This window comes from Astyanax mexicanus, chromosome 6, assembly GCF_023375975.1.
Source record: "Astyanax mexicanus isolate ESR-SI-001 chromosome 6, AstMex3_surface, whole genome shotgun sequence".
In the NCBI taxonomy this organism is placed as follows: domain Eukaryota; kingdom Metazoa; phylum Chordata; class Actinopteri; order Characiformes; family Acestrorhamphidae; genus Astyanax; species Astyanax mexicanus.
Genome location: NC_064413.1, coordinates 16658956 through 16672489, shown reverse-complemented (window position 1 = coordinate 16672489; position 13534 = coordinate 16658956). Strand labels below are relative to the sequence as shown.

The following is a 13534-nucleotide window of genomic DNA, read 5'->3' as shown; positions in this document are numbered from 1 at the left end:
CTAGAGACTTCTCCAAGACAGGAGAGCAGTTTAACACATTCCATACTTGTGGCAGAGGCCCTCAAACATACTATTCAATGCTTTTAAGGGTATCAGCGTAATATCATACCAAATTCTGCCACTTCTGATTTAGGGTATTTTATTAATTAATAACAATCATCAGCACTTGAAAAAGGTTTTCCAGTTTCCAGTTTTGTCTCTGCTCTTGTCAATCTATACATTTACATTTAAGGTATTTTGCAGACGCCCTTATCCAGAGCGACTTACAACAGTGCTTCGATGTCACTTCAAATATCCAAAGCTTGTAAAGTTGTAATGTTTGTAGACTAGGATCAAGAGATACACAGAGCTTCATCATGTTTAGAACCCTAGGAACCCTTTTCTTTTTTTTTTTTTTGGATTTAGTATAAAACAGAGCATTGGCCTATTGAAGGCCGATCAATAGCAGAGGTGACAAAAGAGCCACAGAGAGAAAACACAAATTCATTTACAGACTTGGCACAAAAGCAGAGCTTCTGTTACAGGGCCAACCAATACCAGCAGCTGCCAGAATGTGTCTAACAAGCACAAGCACAAGGGTGCGCGTGCGCGCACACACACACACACACACACACACACACACACACACACACACACACACACAATTATCACTAAGAATTGACTCAATAAAGAGTACATGACTGATGCCCTGGTATCAAAATTCTCTCTTGTAACAATCCTGACAGCATCTGTGATTTTGTGACATGACCATATCAATCATAAAGCCAGCCCACACAGGTAGCACCCTATTATGACTATGTTTAATTAAGCTTTGTCATGGTTGACATTAGTCTTCCAACAACACTCACCCAACTGGAGGTCTTGAAGAAGTGCTCAAATCCATATTTTTATTGTAGAGTTGTTGCTTATGAGACTACATTCACTTTCCAATGTTCTTCTCAGACTATTCCACTCAGGGCAAATGCCATTCACAGCTGGTTAAAGTGCACAGCCCCTACAGGAAGAAAAAAAAAAACTAAATCATCTTCAAGGAACAATATTGTTAACTTAATGAAATAATGACTCACATACAGTTAAAATTAGCTGCCATCAACAGAGGTACAAGGGGACATCTAAATAATAAGTAACTTGATTAATCAAACTACGGTTTTAATGCGATAACTGTAAATGATAAACTGTATAAATGATAAACTGTACAATAACTGGGATAACTGAGATTGTACAATTTTAAATATAGATGCTGCCAGAGGGAATTTCAGGAGAAAATATAAAAAATAACACTTCCCAAAAATAACACCTCACAAGAATAACACCTCACAAGAATAATACCTCACAAGAATAACACCACACAAGAATAACACCTCACAAGAATAATACCTCAGAAAATAACACCTCACAAAATAACACCTTACAGAAACACCCCTTTACAAAAATAACACCTCACAAAATTAACACCTCTCAAAAACAACACCTCACAAAATAACATCTCACAAAAATAACACCTCTCAATAATAATAGGTTACCTCACAAAAAACACCTCACAAAATAATACCTCACAAAAACAATACCTCACAAAATAACATCTTACAAAAATAACACTACATAAAAATACTAACGTTACCTAACAAAAATAGTACCTCACAAAAACCTCTTACAAAAATAACACTACGCGAAAATAATACCTCACAAAAACAACACCTCACATAAAAACACCTCACGAAAATAATACTACACATAAATAACACTTTAAAATCACTTTCCTTACGAAAGTAAAAAAAGGTGGGAAAATACTTAAAGAAAGGCTCTCTCATTACATTTGATCTCCCTAACTCTAATATAACACATTCAGGTGGTAGGTTATGTTAGCTTGCTGTAGTTAGTTAGTTAGGTAAACACTGCATTACCTGGCTTTATTAGCTAACGCTAGCTGTCACACAGCCAAATTAGCCCCCAGTTCCCTCAGGACATATTCTCTCCTACCTCAGATAATTCCCCTCCAATTTAGCTAAAAACCCATCAGGAACTCGCATAAACGCGCTAATACCCAGCCACAGCCATATAACACCTACCTACGTATAACAGCAGTTCAGTAAACTCACAGACTGCACTTTCCCCCTCTGCTCTTCAGTATTAAAGCTGGACACTTGTCTCAGTGTTTGTAGCTCCAGCGACAGCAGCGCAGTCTCAGACTCAGATAAACTAAAATTATAGTGAAAATATCATTTAATACTCACTGAAATCCGCATATTTACTCATTGTCAGTTTATTACAAACGAAACTCGTCGCGTGCTCGTTCGGGAAAAGTCACAGAGGAATTCTGCTAGTGTAGCTGTAATCCCGTCACCGCCGCGGCCCCTTCCAGCCGGTAACGGCCATGTCAATCAGGATAGAGGCGGGATTTACCACTTTTCTTTCCCACCTCTTTTTCGGCAAGGCCCGCCCTCCAGGGCTACGATTGGCTAATACATCCTGCCCCCAATGAAACGATTGGCTACTAGACCATTATTCACCATCGGGGGCGGGATTTACTACCAAACAAGCGTATAGCTTATAGACTGTTTGGGGAGACAGTGGCCACATTACACACAGTGTAAACCGCTTAAAACTGCTTTAACTCATAACTTTTAAGTTACAGCGCTCTCGGAATGTACGTTTTTATCAGGAACAACGAAATATTAATCCACGTTCAGCCATATATTATAGATATAGTACTATGTACATAGAATTTCTGACAAGACAAATCTAACGAGAGCTGTTTTTTTGTTGCTGCTTTTCTGCATATCTACATATCACAAACGCTAATAAATACGTGCGCACTCGTTAGCTAGTTAATGTGTTAGCTATACGATCATGTGCGCTATTCCACTTGGGGAAAAATCTCACCGTTTACAATAATTTAGCTCCAGTATTCAAATTTCAAACGCGCGTGTTCTATTCATGCTCCTCCCTTCCGATTGGTTAGTCACATTTCATACCCCGCCCATGTTTCGCGACCATGTTCGCTGATTGGTCAGGCTTGCTGAATATATAAATAAGTAATTTACAGGGATAATGTGTGCTCTGAATCCATTAACCCTTTAAGACCTGACTTATGTTCTAGTGATGAAAAAAAATAACATTGTTGTTCTATTCTATAAACTACGGACAACATTTCTCCCAAATTCTAAATAAAAATATTGTCATTTGGAGCATTTATTTGCAGAAAATGAGAAATGGCTGAAATAACATATTTTTTTATATATTTTTTTATTCCACACACAGTTTAATATGTATTTTTTTTACAATTATTAAGCAAGACCAAAACTTATAACATGATAGGAAAAGGTTTTACCCTGCCACATTAGCTAGGATGCTACCATGCTTTATTTCAGTGTGCAGATTTTTAATTTTCCAATGCAGTGGACGGGCTAATCGTCTGTTTGTTTTTACTAATAAATGTCTGTTCTGGTTGAAAACAGGTCTTAATCTATGTGAAGTAAAATAATACACAAGAAATTAGAAAACACACCATGTTCATTGCAATGGAATGGATGCACGGTCTAAAAGGGTTAAAACATTGAAATAATGTTGTTAGCTCTGTTTAAATTAAAATAATTTTATTTAGTTTATAGATTAGGAAAGTTTATTTAGTATTTACACATTTAATGCCTACAGTTCATATCTGCATTATTTTTGCTTCATGTAAACATTGTGGTTTTAATTTAAGTTTTTATTATTGTTGTTGTAAGAAATGCTGATAAACAGATGGGGGAATTTGTGTGAAGTGTGTATCAATGCTTATACTGCTGAGTAAAACACACCAAACCTGCTAATCTAGGTCATGTTTTCACTTTCAGATGTTTCACAGTTTTGTGTTTTGTAAAATAGATGCACTAAATGTAACTATTGAAAAGAATAAAATAATTAATAAATTATGAAAAAAGACTAGAAAGCAGTAACACTAAAAACTGTAGTTTTGTTTTTCAAGTATCAAATGGCTGCATGTCAGTATTGGCAGTAATCTAAATCAGTGGTTCACAAACTGATTCGCTATATTTACCACTGGTGGTACACGAGGGACCCAAGGTGGTGTGCCAGATAACCTCAGAAACTCTGCTGTGTGTAGTAATATGTTGGATATATCAGACTGAAATACATGTTTTCACCTTGCATGTATATATATATATATATATATATATATATATATATATATATATATATATATATATATATACAGTGAGTCCAAGAAGTATTTGATCCCTTGCTGATTTTCTTTGTTTGCCCACTAATAAAGACACTATCCTTCTGCACTTTTAATGGTAGATGTATTCTAACATGGAGAGACAGAATATCAAGACAAAAATCCAGAATATAATTTTAAAGAATATATTTTATATATTTTAATTAATTTGTATTTCAATGAGGAAAATAAGTATTTGATCCCTCTTGCCAAACACACTCAATACTTAGTGGCAAAGCCTTTGTTTGCAAGCACAGCGGTGAGACGTTTGTTGTAGTTAACCACAAGTTTAGCACACACACCAGGGGGAATTTTGGCCCACTCTTCTTTGCAGATCCTCTCTAAATCATGAAGGTTGGTGGGCTGTCGCTTGGCAACTCTGACCTTCAGCTCCCTCCATAGATTTTCGATCGGATTGAGGTCTGGCGACTGGCTGGGCCACTCCATGACCTTAATGTGATTTTTCTTGAGCCAATCCTTTGTTGCCTTTACTGTATGTTTAGGGTCGTTATCATGTTGGAAGACCCAACCACGGCCCATTTTCAGATCCCTGGCAGAGGGGAGGAGGTTGTCCCTCAGGATTGTGCGGTACATGGCTCCATCCATCTTCCCAGTGATGCGGTGAAGTAGCCCTGTACCCTTGGCAGAGAAACACCCCCAAAACATTATGCTTCCACCTCCATGCTTGACGGTGGGCACAGTGTTCTTGGGGTCATAGGCAGCATTTTTCTTCCTCCACACATGGCGGGTGGAGTTGAGGCCAAAAAGTTCAATTTTGGTCTCGTCTGACCACAAAACCTTCTCCCAATAACTTGGTTCATCTTTCAAATGATCATTGGCATACTTGAGGCGCGCCTCCACATGTGCTCTCTTCAGCAGGGGTACCTTTCGGGCACTGCAGGATGTGAATCCATTGTTGCGCAAAGTGTTGCCAATTGTTTCCTTGCAAACTGTGGTCCCAGCTGCCTTCAGGTCATTTGCTAACTCCTGCCGAGTGGTTGCAGGACGATTTCTGACCGTTCTCAGCATCATTGCCACGCCACGAGGCAAAATCTTCTTTGGAGCACCGGGCCGAGGTCTGTTGATTGTCATGTTATACTCTTTAAACTTTCTGATAATTGCACCAATAGTTGTTACTTTCACATCCAACACCTTACTAATCTTTTTGTAGCCCATTCCAGCTTTGTGAAGGTCAACAATTCTGACTCTGAGGTCCTGTGACAGCTCTTTGGTTTTACCCATGTTGGAGACTTGAAATCTGCGTGATCTGTCTGATTCTGTGGACAGGTGTTTTTCACACAAGTGATTAGTGAGAACAGGTGGCTTCAGGTCAGGTAACAAGTTGATTGGGAGTGTCTAACTGGTCTGTAAAAGCCAGAACTGCTAATGAATACTAAGGGATCAAATACTTATTTCACTCCATGAAATACAAATCAATTAATATATATTCCTTAGATTTATTTTCTGGATTTTCTTTTTAATATTCTGTCTCTCCATGTAAGAATACATCTACCATTAAAAGTATAGAATGATCATGTCTTTATTAGTGGGCCAATGAAGAAAATCAGCAAGGGATCAAATACTTCTTGGACTCACTGTATATATATATATATACACACACACACACACACACACACACACACACACACACACACACACACACACACACAAACACACATACAAACAAATATATATATATATATATATATATATATATATATATATATATATATATATATATATATATATATGTGTGTGTGTGTATATGTATATGTATATATATATATATATATATATATTGGTCCTACAATGGAACACTATAAGATATGCTAAAACAATTGGCAAAAAATATCTAAGGGTTGAAGGGTATCATATAGAACAAGTATGTGTGCACTACTATACTAATGTAGTTTTCTACAGCTTTCTGGAATTATGTGTAAAGGTGTATTGCAATTCATTTCTGAGGTAAAAGTATAGGTACTAATGTTTAAAAATAATACAACTTGAAATATTAATTCAAGCTTTTTACTTAAGTAACAGTGTAAAAGTACTGGTTTCATAACTACTTAAAGTACAAAGGTAAAAGTAATGTAAGGGGAAAAATACCATTGATGACAAAAGCTTAGTCTGTGGCACAGGGCTCTATAGTGCAATAACAATTTAAAGAACCACTTAAATAGAATTTAGTCAGTGGGTTATTTGAGAGACACTGATATCCACTTAGCATAGATGTTTTAAAAAGATGTGATCACAACTGTGCTGTTGTACCCAGCTGTGGAGCAGAAACAGCTCAACAGAGCAGTGTGCAAAGTTTCGGAACTGACTGTTGGTGAACTGCTTATCTCTGAGATCAATCTCAGATCTGCAGAGGTCTGACATTAAAGGTGTCAAAGGCAAATGTGTCAAAAGTATTCACATGTATTACTCAGGTTGAAGTATAGATACTAGAGTTTAAAATACTTCTGTAGAAGTTGAAAAATCAACTTAAGCTTTTTATTAAGTAGGAGTATTCCAAACTATTTAGAGCGTAAATGTAATGTAGGAATAAAAGCTTAGGCCACACCACAGCCTATATTGCCCTCCCCCCCCCTAATTTTTATATTCAAATGTTAATGTTCTGTTTTAAATGTGTTTTAATGCAGAACGTTTTGATGATTTGGAAGAAGGACCCTATTAGATTATAGGAAAGTTTGGTGGTCATGATTTATGTATTTATGTTGTATGTTCTGTGCACTAAATAGGTAGGGTGAATATTTCTCAAACAACACAAATAAATGTATACCCTAATGTAATCATTTTGGCTTGGACATTTGTTGTGCCATTTTTTGTTAAAGGTTTTAACAAAGCCAAACGTTTTTCAGAGTATTTTTAATAATTGCATTTTACAGGTCCTTATTCATTAATTGGCTTTTACTGCTGTATGGTAGAATCCGTTTTCTACATGTCTATCTTCTACCCAATATAAACATATTATTTTTTATCATCCTATAACTCCTCCACGGCCCTCAGTTAGGTTAGAAGGTTGGTTAAGTTGGTTTTTAAGTTGTTCAGAGGAAGATTCTTTGTTTTTATACACTGACCACCACAATGTTACAGTAATCTCACACATACAAAAATAGTTCCTCATTGTTTCCTGTTGCCGTCTGAATAAAATGTTTCAGTTCATAATTTAATCAAGGTCAGTAAAGAAACTACTCTTTTCAATCTTTCCATAAAATTGTTTATTTTACAGTAATAGGTTTAAAATGAGAGTTAAAATTAGAGTTAAAGCTTAGAACCTGACCTAAAAGCTGATGGACTGTATAGCCAATGGAAAAGTAGGGCTTAAAGGGGAAGCTTGAAGAGTAGTAAATGTACCATCTTTAAAACAGTGGATTCGGAGTCCTTTATATGTGCTCTTAAAGGGATGAGGTATCTCCCCTTTCAGCATGTGTAAGCACAGTTTTTTTTTTTGGATGCCATTAATCACAAATTCACTGTTAAGACCACACCCAGTCTGTAGATTTTGTTTAGACAAATCTATTTAGATTAGAACAAACAGCCTTTTCAGACAAACTGTCCTGTCAGTAGAACAAGAGCACGCCTCAGGAAATTGCAGCCCAGCCTCCTGACATATACTAGGCTTCACAAGCCACTGCCTCCCTGACTTGACTGCCAGCTCTTGGACTTATCAGACATGGCTAGACATCTGCTCAATACAAGTAAGTAAAAGCAGACTTCCTTGTTGTTTTTAGTGCTAATATAGAAACAATAAACTAGCTGTAGTTAATTGTAACTAAATAATATATATATATATATATATATATATATATATATATATATATATATATATATATATATATATTTTTTTTTTTTTTTTTTACATGGAGTCAGACTGTAAAACCAGCACTCTGATAACTGTGTAACCAGCACAGCTCCATTTAAAATATACATATAATGTTTCTATGCACATTATATCTCCTATTTTTTTTATTTCTGTGCTCTTTTTATTCTGCTGTTTTGCTGTAGCGGATCCTATTGTATCATATTGTATTTTATTTTAAAGTGACAGCCCATAGGTTTTTCATATGTTATCGCTCCAAACGTGCAAAAAAGTACTTTCAAAACATGCATTGTGGTGTAGTCCCTTTTTTAGAGTGAATAAAACTGCTGATGTTAGTCGGGATTCTGTTGTACTCTCATCACTCTCTTCATCTTGCCTGTTCTCTTTTGAGAATGAACAGATAGAGATTAAGTTTGCCGTTCTGATATCTCCATGTTCACAGTAGTTATTGTATCAGCCCCATTAGCAACACCACGGTTGCTCAGGTAACCAGCAAAATCTTATATAGCCAGAAAAAGGTCCAGGGACCTACCAGACACCCTGCTTTATATGGCTTAGCAGGAATGGTATCAGACTCACACTGATGCCATTTATTATTATTAATATTTATTATTATTTGACCTCTCCCCACTTTGGAATGCTACTACTTGCTGCTTTAAAGCAACTTAAAATTATAAAAACAAAATGTATTCTCAGTAATGCATATGTACTACTGCAATAGGAGATTTTATGCTACATAAAAATAAAAGGTTGTTGTTAGTTATTATTAATTATATATATATATATATATATATATATATATATATATATATATATATATATATATATATATATATATATATTATTATTATTATTTTTTTTTTTTTTTAATTATTCGTCGATACGCCAGCCCATTTCCCTTATCGGCCAGCAGATGGCAGGGCAACACAACATTAGATTTTCCATTGCGCTGCAGTCTTCTCATAATCAGGTCCATGCAGAGACCTTTGGAGGTGCAGGTGCTCAAAAAAGGTCAAAAGGGGGCACATCGAGCACGAATTTAAAACAATACACAGAAACATACCTTCCAATATAACCAGCTGATTTGCGGTCTTACTGTGGTGTTACTGTAAACTACAAACGAACAGAAGTCACATTAGATCAGTGTTTCTACACCCTGTTCCTGTATTTTCCCCACTGTTCTGGAATATTTTAGAGCTTTCTCTGCTCTAAAGGCACTTAATAAAGTCAGTGGATGGTATGATGTGTCTAATACACTGCTGGATATACATAATGATTGCACTTTTATGATCCATAGGGGGCTAAGAGATTTTAACAGGTAAACAAAATAAAGGATTGTTAATTAGCTAATCAGTTGGATCAGGAAGAAAAATACACAATTTTAAGGCAGTGATCAGGGTTAAAAAATTGCTTTAAACTACCGACATAAAGTATTGTACTAAATTCTAGCTATCCTCTACATCCAGCTTCTAGCAAACTAGTTAGCTAAAATCATTTTCCTTCATTATAGCTTACAAGTCCTGCATCCTAAATTAATGAACACAATTTTAAATTGTAATAGTTAATGGCTGATCAGGCACATCAGGGCAATTTAAACATTACATTTATATGTTTTTTTCTCAAACCCGGACCTATCTATCTAATTCCAAAGTTAAGCTAACTGACTAGACGCAAGCTGCATTTTATTAAGCACACAGTGTTTTTGATCTGTGTGTTTTGATTCAGACTTGTATTTTCAACCAGTTATCAGAGACAGTGTCATCACAGTTTAAAATGATTAGCCTACGGTTACCTTCCTTTTAGAAAAATCCCCGTATGTCCATATGCGTTTTAACGTCAGCTGCTGCTGCTGTTAAAACTTGCAGTGAGGGTGGGGGCTGGGGTGCTTCCCCACTCACACCACGCTCCGCAAAACAAGCCCAAGTACCCCTCGCTGCAGAACCACAAGTCCAGGGGGTGGGGCTGGATCTGATCCAAGGGGTGGAGCCTGACCTCCTGACCACCCATATCTTCTTTTAGGTTAGGGTTAGGGTTAGGGGTAGGGGTAGGGTTAGGACTCCGAAAGGCGAGTGAGTAAAACCGGATGGGGAAGAGTCCGATCTGCTTCAGACCAATGAAAACACGACGTAGGAAGAGTTGGATCAGATCCAGCCCCACCCCCTGGACTTGTGGTTCTGCAACAAGCTGGCTGTTTCTCCTGAAAGGCGGGACTTTAGCCGTGAACCGGCAGCATGATTGGCGTTAAGAGCTGTCCCATTCACACAGTGGTCTCCTGATTAAAAAAGTTTTTTTTTATTTTTTATTATTTAATATAATACGGGAAAATACTAATACGTAAAGACGGCGGAAAAGAGGGTTAAAATATGGTAGATTCCCGGCCAAAACTTTCACACATACACTTACTAAAAAATAAATTAATTAATAAAAAATAAAAAATTGGCAAAAGGGCAGTAAGAGTTACCTAAAGATTCTCACAGTTTCAATCCCAAAACTTGAAGCATGTACACACTAATAGAATATGAAAATCAAAAACTCTCATTTCACGTATGATTGCATGTTGCTTTGCTTCCCATGCTATTTGTCCTGCAGTCAGTTTAGGTATGTGTGGTAATGAAACTGTTTTTGTTTTTTTCTTTAAACAGCGGACGAATATGCTGAATACTATGGTTACAGTGAAAGTGATATTGCCACGCCCTGCAACAACGGCAATGTACGGGCTTTCGGCCAAGTCTTCCTCCCAACCCTCTACAGCATCGTCTTCATCCTGGGATTCATTGGCAATGCCCTGGTGGTGTGTGTCCTTTTCAAATTCCACAAGACCTCTAATATGACGGATATGTGCCTCCTTAACCTGGCCCTGTCTGACCTGCTGTTCCTCATCTCTCTGCCTTTCTGGGCTCACTACGCTGCCCTCAACGATTGGACCTTTGGGAATTTTATGTGCCGGTCTGTAACGTTCTGTTACATGCTGGGCTTCTACGGCAGCATCTTCTTCATGATCCTCATGACAGCAGACCGTTATTTTGTCATCGTCCATGCCAACACCTCCCTTTTTTCCAAGCGCCGGTCAGTGAAAGCCGGCATATGCATGTGTATATTCATGTGGACTCTCAGCCTATTAGCTTCTCTGCCAACCATCATATTCTCACAAACGAAGAACGAGACGAACGGAGTCACATGCAAGGCAGAATATACAGACGATGTGTGGAGGAAAGTCAGCTACATGAAAATGAACATCCTTGGCTGGATGCTTCCTCTCTTCGTCATGCTGTATTGCTACGGTCGGATCATCCCCAAACTGATCTCCATGAAATCTCAGAAGAGGCATAAAGCCATCAGGCTCATCCTGATCTTGATCCTGGTTTTCTTTGTCTTCTGGACTCCCTATAACGTGGTTATGTTCCTGTACTTTCTTCATTACTCTGGATATTTTTACAGTTGTGGCTGGCAGAGTGGTCTCGGCTTGGCCATGCAGTGGGCCGAAACCATCGCCTTCAGTCACTGCTGCCTCAACCCCATCATCTACGCCTTTGTGGGGCAGAAGTTCAGGACATTAGTCATCAAGACCCTGAAACAATGGTTTCCGAGTGCCTTCAGGCACTGCGTTACGATTACCAGCGAGATATCAGAGAGGAGGAGTTCAATGTATTCCATGCGCTCCTCTGAAATATCAACCACAAAAATTATGTAGCTGCAGTGGGTCCATGCTAGCATGGTGACATCAGAGAAAATCAAATCTGCAAAGCCTCACATGCTATCTCTACTCTCTGTTTTGGTACAATTCTGAGTGCAGCTCTTTTTTCGGGGCATGATAGCATTTTTCCACTTGTTGATATCATATATCTCTTTAACTCTAGCTGTATCACTTAACTGCTGGTTGCGAGGCTTGTTATGGCTTGCGAATGTAATTAATCCAATATCTACTATAAAGATAGAAAGCGGATACGCTTTGTGAGGAAAGATGTGGTCGTCTGGACCTGTCAGTCCACAAGTCTTTAAATCTCAGGGTTTTAACTTCCTAAACTCCACAGAACCACTGCAATAATTTGCTTTTACCAGTTCTTGAGCTGCTCTATAATTTTGGAAACAACTCACCCAGTTTGCACTGCTTGGTTTGCATGTATTTACCAGTATACCCACATTCTTTTAATAAGTTTAATAAGGTCAGGGAGCTTAAGGGGTTAATGCATCATTTTATGCTTTGCATTATTTTAGACTGCAGTGCTGCCTGTGATTTATAAAGAAGAAAAAGATGTCATTTATTTGTATTTAGTTGAATGTATTTGCCGAATGTGCCAGTAGTAAAACATGTTCTCATGTTCTATAAAGTCTTTTTAATTTTTCAGTAATTGAGATTGTCTACTGAATAACCATATATTGACCATTTATCCTCTTTAGGAAAAGTTTGTTATTATTTAATACTGTTGAAAGCTATTTGAAGGTCCAAAAATTAAAGATGCAAAAATATAACAAACGATTAATTCATTAATTATAAATTAATTTCTAAATTATGAAAAATTAATTTGAAGAAAAAAACATAAGGTTTGATATATTGTTATTCAATGAAAGGGCTCATATCTGTGTATGTGACTGTGTAAAGAAATGTTGTTGACTTCTTGTATGAAATATTTTTTAAATAAATACTTGCCTTGCTTTTGTTTACAATTTGTGCTACTATTTATATTGCAGTGCACTATCTATCTATCTGTCTGTCTGTCTGTCTGTCTGTCTGTCTATCTATCTATCTATCTATCTATCTATCTATCTATCGATCTATCTAGTGGTATGAAAATCTTCCATTTCATTTCAGTATTTCCATAAAGTGTTCAATAATCACAAGGGGTACCCTTTTCGTTTTATTGATTTAAATACCTGTAGCTCTAATTATTGGAACACAAAATTTGTTTGGTAAGCTCATTAACCCTTGACCCACATTCACAGGTGAATCTAATTATAAGAAAGGGTTAATGCGGACAATTACAAGTTTTTCTCCTGTTGACATCATGGGAGCCTCAAAACTATTTTCAAATGACCTTAAAAACAAAAAAATGTTCGACATCATGATTTAGGGGAAGAATACAAAAGCTCAAAATCTGAGTGATTTCAGCTGTCAGTTTCCACTGTGAGGAACATAGTGAGGAAATGGAAGAACCACAGACACAGTTCTAGTTAAGACCTGAAGTGGCAGAACAAGAAAAATCTCACATAAACAGAGGAGAAGGATGGTGAGAACAGTGATAGTCAACCTACAGAGCAGCTCCAAAGACTTACATCATCATCTTGCTGCAGATGGAGTCAATGTGCATCGTTCAACTATTCAGCTCACTTCACACAAGGAGAGACTGTATGGGAGAGTAATGCAGAAGAAGCCTTTTCTGAGCACACGCCACAAACAGAGTCACTTGAGGTATGCTAAAGCTAAAGCACATTTGAACAAGCCAGCTTCATTTTGGAATAAGGTTCTGTGGACTGATGAAACTAAAATTGAGTTA

At 37.2% G+C, this 13534-nt stretch overlaps 2 protein-coding genes across 11 annotated transcripts in view; one reads left to right on the top strand and one right to left on the bottom strand.

The window, feature by feature from the left end:
* The window catches only part of cobl (cordon-bleu WH2 repeat protein), a 108415-nt gene extending 106037 nt beyond the window's left edge, over positions 1–2378 (bottom strand). For 9 of the 10 annotated variants that reach the window (XM_007232026.4, XM_022674120.2, XM_022674116.2 and 6 more), the window contains exons 1-2: positions 2235–2378; positions 849–994 (exon numbers count right to left, since the gene is read on the bottom strand). In XM_007232026.4, the coding sequence (XP_007232088.3) occupies positions 849–883 (35 nt within the window). In that variant the 5' untranslated portion in view covers positions 884–994; positions 2235–2378. The other variant, XM_007232025.4, reaches the window with a different exon arrangement.
* A 5386-nt stretch (positions 2379–7764) lies between these two features.
* On the top strand, positions 7765–12707 carry LOC103028160 (C-C chemokine receptor type 5). The gene is made up of 2 exons (XM_007232024.3): positions 7765–7920; positions 10685–12707. The coding sequence occupies exons 1-2, from the start codon at positions 7896–7898 to the stop codon at positions 11731–11733; spliced, it is 1074 nt and encodes a 357-aa protein (XP_007232086.3). The 5' UTR covers positions 7765–7895; the 3' UTR covers positions 11734–12707.
* The last annotated feature ends 827 nt before the right edge of the window (positions 12708–13534 follow it).